We start from the raw sequence: 15,821 nt of genomic DNA, 5'->3' as shown, positions 1-15,821 counted from the left end.
ATACATCCCCACGTAGGTTGCGTTAACTAGCTTTTACTAGTGTCTCCTCAGCAATCCTGACAGCTTAAAGGATATATGCAGAACCTATATTTTTAAATACATTTCTGAGTGGATAGTATCTCCATCCTTGACTCTTGTATGCTGCGTAAATGGGAATAAAAAATATATATACATTTTTGAGAGTTAAAATCGACCGCAAAGTTGGCATTCGAGCTGCCCCGCTGAGCCAGCCAGCCCTGAGTGCGTGACATTACAGCGGTAATCAGTTTTAAGGCCGAGGCCTTTGAGAGCTATCGACCAAACTCATATGAATAAAAATTTATGGTGAAAGTAAGAAATACCGTTTCTGATTTGCTCAACTAAGACTGAATTGATTTCATTGATTGTGGGTTGACTCTCATTAAAACAGGATAGGTGTTATAACTTATGCAACATACATGTACATGCATGCATTTTCATTGATAAAACATCTCGTCTCGTCTTCTTCCGCTTATCCGGGGCCGGGTCAAGGAGGCAGCAGTCTGAGCATGGAAGCCCAAACTTCCCTTTCCCCAGACACCTCGGCCAGCTCGGGAAGAACACCGAGGTGCTCCCAGGCCAGCCGAGAGACATAGTCCCTCCAGCATATCCTGGGTCTTCCCCGGGGCCTCCTCCCGGGGGGACATGCCTAGAACACCTCCCCAGGGAGGCGTCCAGGAGGCATCCAAAAGAGATGCTCGAGCCACCTCAGCTGATTCCTCTCGATGTGGAGAAGCAGCGGCTCTACTCCGAGCTCCTCCCGAGTGACTGTGCTTCTCACCCTATCTCTAAGGGAGCACCCAGCCACCCTGCGAAAGAAACTCATTTCGGCCGCTTGTATCCATGATCTTGTTCTTTCGGTCATTACCCAAAGCTCATGACCATAGGTGAGAGTCGGAACGTAGATCGACCAGTAAATTGAGAGCTTCGCCTTTTGGCTCAGCTCCTTCTTCACCATGATGGACTGGTAAAGCGACCGCATCACTGCGGAGGCCGCACCGATCCGCCTGTCGATCTCATGCTCTATCCTTCCCTCACTCATGAACAAGATCCCAAGATACTTAAACTCCTCCATTTGAGGCAGGACTTCTCCACCAACCTGGAGAGGGCAAGCCACCCTTTTCCGGTCGAGAACCATGGCCTCGGATTTGGAGGTGCTGATTCTCATCCCAGCCGCTTCACACTCGACTGCAAACCACCCTAGTGCATGCTGAAGGTCCTGGTTTGAAGAAGCCAACAGGACAACATCTGCAAAAAGCAGGGATGAAATCCTGTGGTTCCCAAACAGGATTCCTTCCAGCCCCTGGCTGCGCCTAGAAATTCTGTCCATAAAAATTATGAACAGAACCGGTGACAAAGGGCAGCCCTGCCGGAGTCCAACATGCACTGGGAACAGGTCTGACTTACTGCCGGCAATGTGAACCAGACTCCTGCTCCATTCGTACAGAGACCGGACAGCCCTTAGCAAAGAGCCCCAAACCTCAAACTCCCGAAGCACCCCCCACAGAATACCATGAGGGACATGGTCGAATGCCTTCTCCAGATCCACAAAGCACATGTAGACTGGTTGGGCAAACTCCCATGAACCCTCGAGCACCCTATGAAGGGTATAGAGCTGGTCCAGTGTTCCGTGACCAGGACGAAAACCACATTGTTCCTCCTGGATCTGAGGTTCGACTACTGGCCGAATTCTCCTCTCCAGTACCCTGGAGTAAACCTTCCCTGGGATGCTGAGAAGTGTGATTCCCCTATAATTGGAGCACACTCTCCGGTCCCCTTTCTTAAAAAGAGGGACCACCACCCCAGTCTGCCACTCCAGAGGCACTGTCCCCGACCACCACGCGATGTTGCAGAGGCGTGTCAGCCAAGACAGCCCCACAACATCCAGAGACTTGAGATACTCGGGGCGGATCTCATCCACCCCCGGTGCCTTGCCACCGAGGAGCTTGCTAACCACCTCAGTGACTTCGGCTTGGGTAATGGATGAGTCCACCTCTGAGTCATCAGCCTCCACTTCCTCAATGGAAGACGTGATGGTGGGATTGAGGAGATCCTCGACGTATTCCTTCCACCGCCCGACAGTGTCCCCAGTCGAGGTCAACAGCTCCCCACCCGCACTGTAAACAGTGTTGGCAGAGTACTGCTTCCCCCTCCTGAGGCACCGGACGGTTTGCCAGAATGTCTTCGAGGCCGACCGATAGTCCTCCTCCATGGCCTCACCGAACTCCTCCCAGTTCTGAGTTTTTGCCTCCGCAACTGCCCGAGCTGCGGCACGCCTGGCCTGCCGATACCCGTCAGCTGCCTCAGGAGTCCCGGAGACCAACATGGCCCGATAGGACTCCTTCTTCAGCTTGACGGCATCCCTTACTTCCGGTGTCCACCACCGGGTTCAGGGATTGCCGCCACGACAGGCACCGGAGACCTTGCGACCACAGCTCTGAACAGCCGTGTTGACAATGGAGGCAGAGAACATGGTCCACTCAGACTCAATGTCCCCCACCTCCCTCGGAAGCTGGGAGAAGCTCTCCCGGAGGTGGGAGTTAAAGACCCCCCCGACAGAGTGCTCGGCCAGACATGCCCAGCAGACCCTCACCATATGTTTGGGCCTGCCAGGTTTGTCTGGCTTCCTCCTCCACCAGCGGATCCAACTCACCACCAGGTGGTGATCAGTTGACAGCTCAGCCCCTCTCTTCACCCGAGTGTCCAAGACATAGGGCCAGAGAGCTGATGAAACGACAACAAAGTCGATCATCGACCTCTGACCTAAGGTGTCCTGGTGCCACGTGCACTTATGGACACCCCTATGCTCGAACATGGTGTTCATTATGGACAAACCGTGACTAGCACAGAAGTCCAAGAACAAAATACCACTCGGGTTCAGATCGGGGAGACCGTTCCTCCTAATTACGCCCCTCCAGGTGTCACTGTCGTCACCCACATGACCATTGAAGTCCCCCAGTAGAACAATGGAGTCCCCAGTCTGAGCACCTCTCAGTACCTCTCCCAGGGACTCCAAGAAGGCCGGATACTCTATACTGCTATTCAGCCCATAGGCAGAAACAACAGCAAGAGCCCTCTCCCCGATCTGAAGGTGCAGAGAGGCGACCCTCTCATTCACTGGGGTAAACTCCAACACATGACAGCTGAGCTGGGGAGCTATAAGCAAGCCCACACCAGCCCGCTGCCACTCACCATGGGCGACTCCAGAGAAGTGGAGAGTCCAGCCCCTCTTGAGGAGCTGGGTTCCAGAGCCCAAGCTGTGCGTGGAGGTGAGCCCGACTATCTCTAGCCGGTACCTCTCAACCTCCCGCACAAGCTCAGGCTCTTTCCCCCCCAGTGAAGTGACAGTCCATGTCCCAACAGCTAGCTGCTGTGTTCAGGGATCAGGTCGTCGAGGCCCCTGCCTTCGACTGCCGCCCAATCCACACTGCACCAGCCCCCTAGGGGTACCTCTGTGGGTGGTGAACCCACAGGAGGTCGGGCCCACGTCACCGCTTCGGGCTGAGCCCGTCTGGGCCCCGTGGGCAAAGGCCCAGCCACCAAGCGCTTGCATACGAGCCCCAACCCCAGGCCTGGCTCCAGAGTGGGGCCCCGGCTGCGCCATACCGGGCAACATCACGGTCCTTGATTGATTGTTATCCATAAGGGGTTTTGGTGAACTGCTCTTGGTCTGGCCTGTCACCTAGGACCTGTCTGCCTTGGGAAACCCTAACAGGGGCGTAATGCCCCTGACAACATTGATCCTAGGAGCTTTCAAGCACACAAACCCCTCCACCACAATAAGGTGGCAGTTCTAGGAGGGGTGATAAAACACCCCTCCTAGAACTGCCACCTCCTAGAACTTTTAATGTAAAACATAAAAGGCTAATTAAATATTCAGATGAACTGAGACAATCACATTCTGAAGCAAATTAAATAATCTTATATTGGTAACGTAAACAGTAGGAAGTATTGTATTCCTATTGTATTGTGTTAAACACACAATACAAATTACATGTATGAATCTAAATGCAGGTAAACAACGAGTGCTGTTGTTTTTGTTGTTTTGTATCCAAATGAGAGTCGGAGCTTACCCGTCTGTGTTCTCGCTTCTTGAAAGCCGAGCTTGTGGCTGATTGTTTTGAAACAATCTGACTTTCAGTTGTTCGTTCAGTTCTCCGTTCATTCACTTCTTCTGTGTAAGGGCAAGATATTGCTGCTGAGGCAAGCATATCCAGCAGAGAAATCGGACGGCTGCTTTACTCATTCTCCATTTTTTCTATACTGAGTACTCCGCCATTACTGCTTGGCTCAGGCAATTACTGAAACCCAGGACGGGTCGGGACGTCACCAGTTTCAGCAACAACTGCAGGGAGGTCACTGCCCAAGCGATAATACGTCACGTCCTGTTCCATCCTGGGTTTTAGCAACAACCCTCGGCTCACACTCCAGGAGAACTGGTGCAACTGAACTTACTTTCCTTCTCCTGTAGTTTTATTTAATTGTTGGTACTGCACCCTCTTTCAATACGGGCTTATAGCCAATGCTCCAACAGATCAGAGGTCTCGTACAAGTCTTCAATAAAATGTGCAGAGCAGAGGAGAGACCACTTCATAGGTGCCCAATGTGCCCATGAACTTCTTGCAAAACGCGTCCAAATCTTTGCAGTTTGAATATTCTTGGGTCATGAATGCAACGTAAATCCACCTTCTGTCGTGTTGCTGCACCCACCAGCAACACATCTATGTGGCATGGCGATAAATTAGCTCAAAATGGAGGATCGTAGCTGCAGCCAGCTCTGTGTTTTAGTATAGCAGAAATGGCGATGAGACCGATAGACTTCCTGCTGTGATGTCACAGACATCAAGGTCATTCACTCAGACCGCTACCTATATGAATCAATTTAATCATAAAAATTACTATATTAGATTTATTGTTAACGCTTAAAACTATTCCTATGCCATTCTTGAGGTCTCAAGAGTTTATCAACAAAAAGTGAGACCATGCTTCTGCATACTTGCTTTAAGCTAATATTTGCCTGCTATCCCATGTCTATGTTCTGACAACTCTGTATAAACATGACTTTAAAAGGCACTCAGTGCCTTGTTAGCCAGCTGAATAACCATCATAAATCATAATCTTCACAGCTAAACATTTATAAATACAAACTGAAAATCTTTGATGAGATCCTGTAACGGGGTGGCACGGTGGTGTAGTGGTTAACACTGTCGCCTCACAGCAAGAAGGTCTGGGTTCGAGCCCCGTGGCCAGTGAGGGCCTTTCTGTGCAGAGTTTGCATGTTCTCCCTGTGTCCGCGTGGGTTTCCTCCGGGTGCTCCGCTTTCCCCCACAGTCCAAAGACATGCAGGTTAGGTTAACTGGTAACTCTAAATTGACCGTAGGTGTGAATGTGAGTGTGAACGGTTGTCTGTGTCTATGTGTCAGCCCTGTGATGACCTGGTGACTTGTCCAGGGTGTACCCCGCCTTTCGCCCGTAGTCAGCTGGGATAGGCTCCAGCTTGCCTGCGACCCTGTAGAACAGGATAAAGCGGCTAGAGATAATCAGATGAGATGAGATCCTGTAGCTGGCAAGAAATGTGAAAATAAATAAATAAATAAATAAATGTAACTACCTTCTTTTTAGGATCATTTTAATTTTGTTCGCTATTGTTTTTGTGTCAGCAGATAATGACAATGTGAACTGTCATTTTATTTCCTATTTTAGCCACTAGATAAGGGGTGATTATACAGTGGTGCTTGAAAGTTTGTGAACCCTTTAGAATGTTCCATATTTCTGCATAAATATGACCTAAAACATCATCAGATTTTCGCATAAGTCTTAAAAGTAGATAAAGAGAACACAGTTAAACAAATGAGACAAAAATATTATACTTGGTCATTTATTTATTGAGGAAAATGATCCAATATTACATATCTGTGAGTGGCAAAAGTATGTGAACCTTTGCTTTCAGTATCTGGTGTGACCCCCTTATGCAGCAATAACTGCAATTAAACGTTTCCAGTAACTGTTGATCAGTCCTGCACACCGGCTTGGAGAAATTTTAGCCCATTCCTCCGTATAGAACAGCTTCAACTCTGGGATGTTGGTGGGTTTCCTCACATGAACTGCTCGCTTCAGGTCCTTTCATAACATTTCGATTAACTTTATTCTTCTTTAACCATTCTTTTGTAGAACAACTTGTGTGCTTAGGGTCGTTGTCTTGCTGCATGACCCGCCTTCTCTTGAGAGTCAGTTCATGGGCAGATGTCCTGACATTACCCTTTAGAATTCACTGGTATAATTCAGAATTCATTGTTCCATCAATGATGGCAAGCCGTCCTGGCCCAGATGCAGCAAAACGGCCCTAAACCATGGTACTACCGCCACCATGTTTCACAGATGAGATAAGGTTCTTCTGCTGGAATGCAGTGTTTTCCTTTCCCCAAACATAACGCTTCTCATTTAAACCAAAAAGTTCTATTTTGGTCTCATCCATCCACAAAACATTTTTCCAATAGCCTTCTGACTTGTCCACGTGATCTTTAGCAAACTGCAGACGAGCAGCAATGTTCTTTTTGTAGAGCAGTGACTTTCTCCTTGCAACTCTGCCATGCACACCATTGTTGTTCAGTGGTCTCCTGATGGTGGACTCATGAACATTAACATTAGCCAATGTGAGAGATGCCTTCAGTTGCTTAGAAGTTATCTTGGGGTCCTTTGTGATCTTGCCGACTATTACACACCTTGCTCTTGGAGTGATCTTTGTTGGTCGACCACTCCTGGGGAGGGTAACAATGGTCTTGAATTTCCTCCATTTGTACACAATCTGTCTGACTGTGGATTGGTGGAGTCCAAACTCTTTAGAGATGGTTTTGTAACCTTTTCCAGCCTGATGAGCATCAACAACACTTTTTCTGAGATCCTCAGAAATTTCCTTTGTTTGTGCCATGATACACTTCCACAAACATGAGTTGTGAAGATCAGATTTTGATAGATCCCTGTTCTTTAAATAAAACAGGGTGCCCACTCACACCTGATTGTCATCCCATTGATTGAAAACACCTGACTCTAATTTCACCTTCAAATTAACTCCTAATCCTAGAGGTTCACATACTTTTGCCACTCACAGATATGTAATATTGGATCATTTTCCTCAATAAATAAATGGCCAAGTATAATATTTTTGTCTCATTTATTTAATTGGGTTCTCTTTATCTACTTTTAAGACTTGTGTAAAAATCTGACAATGTTTTAGGTCATATTTATGCAGAAATATAGAAAATTCTAAAGGGCTTACAAACTTTCAAGCACCACTGTAACATATGAACAAATTGTGCAGTGTAGTGCATTTTGCGTCAATAAAATTGCTGCATTGTCTTGTGACAGTGATCCCAATAATGAGATGCGTATCACAGTTATGAATACATATTTATTATTTTCTTTGACACTGTATGCCATGTGCCAGAAACAACATCATGATATTTATTATGGTGTGACTCTGCTGGGTGCCTGGTGGACAGCAGTGAACCAGCGCTTTCACATTACATCATTACTATATAGTTCCCATTGAATATCAAACTTGAGATGTCAAACAGTTGTCTAGTTACATCTCTCACATCCACACATGTTGGAGCTCGGAGCACGCGGCTGTAGATTGCAAAGCGTGCACATGCCATTAAGACTAATTACCATGCACTTGTTCCTGATTAGAGCACAATCACAGCACATACATATAAGGACTCTCAGTAACACAGAGACTTTGTGAAAGCCTTGTATTTCGTGTCGCTTTTCTGGTTTTGATCCTGTTTGTGTTTTTGGACTGTGAGTATCGTATTACTTCTAGTATCCTGTCTGTACCTCACTCGACCACTGCCTGATTTTCAACTCTGCCTTTGTCTACATTTTGGATCTGTTTGCTAACTTGTTTTCAGTAAAACTCTTCCTGCACTTACATCCGTCTATCGCCCTTACATGAGAGAAACTGTCAGTTGTCCAACAAACTAGTGGACTAATAAAACTGTTGTAACTATTTTTATATGAAACTGTTGTGAATATTTTCTGTAAAATGTGTTAGTAAATAAGCCAAAGTTATTTTTAAAAAAAAGCTCATTAAAAATAAGTGCTGGATAACCCATCTTATGTAAATAAAGATAAAAAATTCATGGTTCGGTGGTCATGTTTATCAGATACGTTGCCTTGCACTTATGGTTGGGTTCCCTGTGGTGGTACATGTTCGTCGTTTGCACGTATGGACATCGTACAGTCAAAGCCATCAAAAATCAGATCGATACATTTATCTTAAGCTTATAGCAGAGCTCCTTACTTAAGTTATGAACTCAAAGATATACCTGCGGGCTGTGACCATACTGGCAGCAGAAAGCGCTCAAATCAACATCAATTACATGAACACATCCAGCCATGTTTAACTGTAACCCTGTGAACACTGGATTCCAGGATGAAATGCACTGGCTGCTATCTTTCATGTGCTATAGGGTGCAGGGTCTTTATTTAGCTTCATTAAAGAGTTCTAATGAGGACTTTCTCTTCATTAAAGAGAAGTGTGGCCTGCCACATCCATCTGCTGAGCAAGGAGCAACAGAGTACCGATCTCACTCACCCTGGGATCTCTAGTGGTGTCAATCATAGAGTGTGAAGTAAATACACTCAAGCACACACTCGTGGCTGTGTGCCCAATGTCTCCATTATTAATCCCTGGCGGATGTTTCACAACCAGAGTCATCACGCTCTTTATTAAAACTTATGCGCACACCATTCATCACCCATTAGCATCTATTTAACAGGCTATTGGACAGGACCAGGCCAGGGGCCACTGTTTACCCACACATAATGATTCAACTCAAAGAGGAAAGGAAGAACGATAACACATTGCAAATATGATGAAAGAAAGATGGCATGAAAATAGTCAGATTGAGCAGACAGTAGGTCCTTGAACGGGGGGCAGATGAGAAGAGGAAAGATGGAAAGAAAGGATCAAGGAGAAAATTAAGGGGTAATGGGGTCATCCAAGGTGATGACAGAAGAAAAGGTGGAAGAGAAAATGAGGAGGAGGCGGTTGATGAGATGGATGTGTGTGGCAACTCACCCTTCCTTCTGAAAAGGCGACTGCTGACAATTTCAGTCATGGAGGCCACCTTCTGCTTCTGCAACTTCTCAGGGGGAATACAGGTGTAGAAATCATACAGCAATTTACTGTGGAGGATAAACAGAGGATGGTAATGGTGACCACTCATCATTTAAAGCGTTAAGATTTCTATTCTGTTCAGTGATTTGCACTGGATATCACATCGATCAATACCACCAGCATTTAAAAACTTAATTGTAATACTGTACATAAAATGAGGTAAAGCAGAGATTTTTGGCAAAACATCCAACAAGCAAGAAAAGAAACACTGGGAGACATTTTAACTCTGCTCTCCAGGCGTGTATCGACGCACTGTGCATCGATCATCAGTCAGAGAGCAAGTCCTGCACGCTGTTTCCTGAGGTTTAAAGGAACATTCGTGATTGCACATTATTGATTGTGTGACTAAGGATATAATTGGTCTGTGTTTGTGCATGGTGATAACACAGCAACTAAACACATACAAATACAATGAAGGGTCGCTATGCTGAAAACGCTGATTAATAATACCTACAAAATTATGTTCACTGAACCAAGAGCACTAGCTCTTAATAAAAACACTAATAAATAAGGTGTTCTGGAAAGCCTGTGTAAGTTCCACAGTGAGATGATGACATTGTGTGCTGCCAAAAACAAGCTAAGTGGGCTAACCAAATGTCAGCGCATTAGCACACAGCCTCATAGCCCCATGTGAAACAGCGCTGGGCCAACGTACTTTTAATTAGGCGACAATAGCATAGATTAAAAAATCATTGCTTTGAGGGAGCTCAAGTGTGTGTGTGCGCGTGTGCATGCATGAGTGCATGTTGGGCGGTAAAGTGAACATTTCCAGGTTTGCACTTGGGCATATGTATGATTTTGAGAGCAAACAGGTGAGAGATTAATAATTTGTATGCATGTGATGTCTAGTGTCAAAGGCCAAACAGCTTTTTTTTAATTCCTTTTCTCTTGATAATTGCTACCACACACACATACACTTGCAAATGCAGGACCTAGGTAACCTTTTCTGGTCCTCATCTTAGGCAATTATCATTAGAGTTTGTGTCACATGTGCATATACGGTACTTATTATTGGGGTGGGCTATTTTTTATATATTTTTTAACTGCAAAATAACTGATTGAACCATTTCAGGGCTTGGGTTTAACTTCTTGGACTAAGTTTTCCCAGTCTTAAATTCCTTGACGCGGGCGGCACGGTGGTGTAGTGGTTAGCGCTGTCGCCTTAGAGCAAGAAGGTCCGGGTTGGAGCCCCGTGGCTGGCGAGGGCCTTTCTGTGCGGAGTTTGCATGTTCTCCCCGTGTCCGCGTGGGTTTCCTCCGGGTGCTCCGGTTTCCCCCACAGTCCAAAGACATGCAGGTTAGGTTAACTGGTGACTCTAAATTGACCGTAGGTGTGAGTGTGAATGGTTGTCTGTGTCTATGTGTCAGCCCTGTGATGACCTGGTGACTTGTCCAGGGTGTACCCCGCCTTTCGCCCATAGTCAGCTGGGATAGGCTCCAGCTTGCCTGCGACCCTGTAGAACAGGATAAAGTGGCTAGAGATAATGAGATGAGATGAGATGAGATGAGAAATTCCTTGACTTGAGATATTCCTGGGAGTTCTTGTTCCTGGCTTTGGTTCTTGGGCTAAAGACAGGGTTAAAGATGCTGAAATAAAGTCCTGGGATTAAACTTCTGGACTAAATTTTATCAGCTAACTATTATTTCATGTTGTTTTTAGCTCATCCGGCCAACAGGCCATCATGTGTTGTCCGTCATCTGTCCATCATCCATTGTCCATCCGGCGGCGGCCACATTTCACGAAAATCACTTCTCTCTCAATGCTTCACCAGTTTTTATTCTTCTTGACAGGAAGGTAGGTCTTCCAGGGGTGCATATGGCTTCTACCCAAATTTGCATAATTGCAATTAATAATGAAGATATGGAGTAATAAAGCCCTAACGAGCAGTTTCCACACAAATCACTTCTTCTCCCTCAATTCTTCACTGATTTTGATTCTTTCTGGCATGCAGGTAGGTGTACCTAGGGTGCATATAACTTCTACCCAGATTTGCTGAATTACAATTACTAATGAAGTTATGGACTAATTAAGCCTTCATCAGCAATTCAACAAAAATCGTTTCTTCTTGGTCAATCCCTCGCTGTTTTGGATTCTTTCTGGCAAATAGGTCGGTATTCCTAGGGTGTATATCACTTCCATAGTATATAGCTTGTACATAGTGGATATAGCTTGCAATATTTATTGCAGAAGGTGGCCCACTTCAGATTGTTCCTTCTGGACTAGACGGGGCTGGAGTGAGCTACGCTGTCATTGAAGGTCCCGTTACCTCACCCGCTACGGAGTAAGAGGGGCGAGGTATTGTTTTCGGTTGAGTTTCTTTGTTTTTTTGTTAATGATATTATGGGAAAACAGCTGGATCAATTTTCATGAAACTTTCAGGATAGATGGGCATTGGTCTTAAATAGAACCTCCAACATTCTGAGGGTCATCTGGTGAAAGTCACCAAAAAGGTGAAAATCGTTTTTGTTATGTCTACTGCCTCATATAGAGGTGCTAGCCACTACGTCATCATGCTGTAAGAATGTAAGAGTGTAACGCTCGCACACTGCACATGCACATATATGTGTTCTGATTAAAATGGCCAGTAAGTGTATACAATTCAGTTCACCATTCAAAATAAATGGACTAGACTAAAGAAATCACTTTCAGACATGTTTATGCTTATTACAGAGGGAAAATGAGTTCCACTGAGCTCTAGCGCTGGGCTATTTCCGGGAAATAAGAGTTTTGGTCATGGCGACAGCGTGTGTATGTCAGCCTCGGTTTGGATGTTTCAGTTTCTTTTTTTTGCGATATCTTCCTCCAGATTCATCATAAGTGCTACCAGGCGAGGTTTGTTTTGCCTGGCAACACTTGTTAGTTGATGTTAACAAATGATAAATTTCAGTAATAAACCACAAGCAACATTCCAAAAGATACATCTCATTCATCTCATTATCTCTAGCCGCTTTATCCTGTTCTACAGGGTCGCAGGCAAGCTGGAGCCTATCCCAGCTGACTACGGGCGAAAGGCGGGGTACACCCTGGACAAGTCGCCAGGTCATCACAGGGCTGACACATAAACACAGACAACCATTCACACTCACATTCACACCTACGGTCAATTTAGAGTCACCAGTTAACCTAACCTGCATGTCTTTGGACTGTGGGGGAAACCGGAGCACCCGGAGGAAACCCACGCGGACACGGGGAGAACATGCAAACTCCGCACAGAAAGGCCCTCGCCGGCCACGGGGCTTGAACCTGGACCTTCTTGCTGTGAGGCGACAGCACTAACCACTACCACCACCGTGCCGCCCCTCCATAAGATACATAATAAGTGTAATAATTAATAATAATAATAATTAATATGTATCACTTGATGTTTGATAAAACATTAACTTTACTTAAATGTTAATTTTGAATTGCCTAATGTTTATTCAATCCACTACTAAAATTAAGTCATTATAAGCTGTCCAAAACTTAAATTACAGCATGTTATGAAATCTGGATGGCACAGTGATGTGAGGAGCACTATTGCCTCACAGCAAGAAGGTTCTGGGTTCAAATCTCTGTTGATTGGGGGAGAATCTGTTCAGAATCTGCATGTTCTCCACGTGCCTGTGTGGGTTTCCTTTGGGTTCACCAGTCGAAAAATGTAAGGATTAGGTCAGCTGGCTACTCTAACTTGCCCATAGGTATGAATGTGAGTATGAATGGTTGTTCGTCTCTGTGTTAGCCCTGAGATGGATTGGCAGTTTGCCCAGGATGTACCCCACCTCTCATCCGAAGTCAGCTGAGATTGGTGCCAGCTTTCCCTGAGACCTGATGAATAAGTGGAATAAATGATGGATGGATGGATGGATGGATGGATGGATGGATGTTATGAAATTGTTGGCAGCTTATTCATCTCTGTTCTCCTGGTGTAAATATTACAATTGCTATCCAGCCTCTGTTCTGAATTTTGCCAGATAACAAACACATTCATTAAGGTCATTTTTTTGGTTGAAGGTTACTCATTGATGGGATAAAAACTGGTTAATGTCAATTTATTGATTGTCATTGATTGTTGATTATTTATCTTACTTGATTTACAATTAAAAAAATAATCAGTGCATGTGTCACTTGCTTTGCGAAAGTTACTCATGGTGTATTAACACTGATGTTCCCATTTTGTTCATGTTTTGTTCATAATTTTTGACGTTTTGGCTGGTGGTCTGAAGTTTCTCGGTAGAAAAGAAGCTCCTTTCACAAATGCTGTATGCTGTAACTTGATAGTAGTGACTTTAAATCACAAAACTGTTTGACTCCCACTATTAGCCCTTAAACCTTAACTGCTTCAGTGGTGTCAGATAAGAAATAGCCCTGCATTTAACCTTTAATTCCTTTCCCATTGAAGAATTTCCTCCATGACATTAATAAAAGATCTGAAGACTAAAAGACTGCCTCATCCTTTCTTTCTCTCTGTTAACAACTGAATACAGAACATTTAGGCTCAAATGCTTCAGAATTGTTGCAAACATCACAGGGCTTAGCACAGCGATGCATCTGATGCACCAAATACTGTAATCACAGCCAGGTTGGACCACAGGACCAACAAGCATGGAACTGTCTCATACCTGTCTCATGAAAATATAAACAATCATAGTAATGCATAAAAAGCATACAGTGTCTTGCAAAAGTGTTCATCCCCCTTGGTGTTTGTCCTGTTCTGTCGCATTACAAGCTGGAATTAAAATGGATTTTTTGGGGGGTTAGCACCATTTGATTAACACAACATGCCTACCACTTTAAAGGTGCATATTGTTTTTTTTTGTTTTTTTTTACTGTGACACAAACAATAATTAAGATGAAAAAACAGAAAGCTGGAGTGTGCATAGGTATTCACCCCCTTTTGTATGAAACCCCTAAATAAGAGCTGGTCCAACCGATTCACTTCATAAGTCACATAATTAGTTGATTAAGATCCACCTGTGTGCAATCAAAGTGTCACATGATCTGTCACATTATGTCTGTATAAATCAACCTGTTCTGGAAGGACCCTGACTCTGCAACACTACTAAGCAAGCAACATGAAAACCAAGGAGCCTCCAAACAGGTCAGAGACAAAGTTGTGAAGAAGTATAGATTAGGGCTAGGTCATAAAAAAAAAAATCCCAAACTTTGAATATCCCACGGCGCACCATTAAATCCATTATAGCACAATGGCAAGAATATGGCACCACTACAAACCTGACAAGAGAAGACTGCTCACCAAAACTCACAAACCAAGCAAGGAGGGCATTAATCAGAGATGCAACTAAGACACCGAAGATAGCACTGAAGGAGCTGCAAAGATCCACAGCAGAGATGGGAGTATCTGTCCATAAGACCACTTTAAGCTGTATACTCCAGAGAGTAGGGCTTTATGGAAGAGTGGCCAGAAAAAAAGCCATCGGTGAAGAAAAAAATAAGAAAACACATTTGGAGTTTGCCCAACAGCATGTGGCAGACTCCCCAAACACATGAATGATGATTTTCTGGTCAGAGGAGACTCAAATTGAACTTTTTGGCCATCATGGGAAATGCCATGTGTGGCACAAACCCAACACCCTGAGAACACCATTCCTACAGTGAAGCATGGTGGTGGCAGCATCATGCTGTGGGGATGTTTTTCATCTGCAGGGACAGGAAAGCTGGTCAGGACTGAAGGAAAGATGGATGGCACTAAATATAGGGCAATTCTGGAGGAAAACCTGCTTGAATCAGCCAAAATTTGAGACTGGGACGAAGGGTCACGATCTCGCAGGACAATGACCCGAAACATGTTGCTAAAGCTACACTGGCGTGGTTTAAAGGGAAACATTTAAATGTGTTGGAATGGCCTAATCAAAGCCCAGACCTCAATCCAATTGAGAATCTGTGGCATAACTTGAAGATTGCTGTACACCAACACAACCCATCTAACGTGAAGGAGTTGGAGCAGTCTTGCCTTGAGGAATGGGCAAAAATCCCAGTGGCTAGATGTGCTAAGTTAATAGAGACGTACCCCATTGTAGCAAAAGGTGGCTCGATAAAGTATTGACTTTGGGGGGTGGAATACTTATGCACACTCCAGATTTCTGTTTTTTTTTTTATCTTAATTATTGTTTGTGTCAAACAAAAAACAAAACAATTTTCACCTTTAAAGTGTTAGGCATGTTGTGTAAATCAAATGGTGCTAACCCTCCAAAAATCCATTTTAATTCCAGCTTGTAATGCGACAAAACAGGACAAACACCAAGGGGGATGAATACTTTTGCAAGACATTGTATATAGATACATTATACTGTATATACTTGATGAAAATATCATGTAATGCACTATGTACTGTATATTATTTTTCAATAACAAGACTGAATTTTTTTTTGTCCTTTATTAGCCTCTTTGCCTTCAAGTCCTTGAAGACACAGTGTCTGAAAAAGTGGACACCTTTCTTGTATGACTCTTCGATTGTCTGTTTCTATGATGCCTTTCCAAGTCAAAATGTTTTACCTCTTTCTTTCTATTTTTATCTTGTACACTTGCCCACTCATGATTTTCTCATCTTATGTTGGCATATGGATGACATTTCTCTCCCAGCTGATAAAAACATCCTAAAGTGTTTCACACTCATGTAATTGTG

General features: G+C 44.4%; 1 protein-coding gene across 1 annotated transcript in view; it reads right to left on the bottom strand.

Annotated features, from left to right (window-relative positions):
* Nucleotides 1-15,821, bottom strand: part of LOC132881999 (dedicator of cytokinesis protein 2) — a 282,249-nt gene that overhangs the window by 184,957 nt on the left and 81,471 nt on the right. The window contains exon 24 of the mRNA XM_060915143.1: nucleotides 9,101-9,207. Within this exon, the coding sequence (XP_060771126.1) occupies nucleotides 9,101-9,207 (107 nt within the window). The remainder of the gene's footprint in view (nucleotides 1-9,100; nucleotides 9,208-15,821) is intronic.

This window comes from Neoarius graeffei, chromosome 2 (genome assembly GCF_027579695.1).
Source record: "Neoarius graeffei isolate fNeoGra1 chromosome 2, fNeoGra1.pri, whole genome shotgun sequence".
NCBI classification, from domain to species: domain Eukaryota; kingdom Metazoa; phylum Chordata; class Actinopteri; order Siluriformes; family Ariidae; genus Neoarius; species Neoarius graeffei.
The sequence above is the reverse complement of the archived record's forward strand: the minus strand, read 5'-3'. Positions and strand labels throughout refer to the sequence as shown.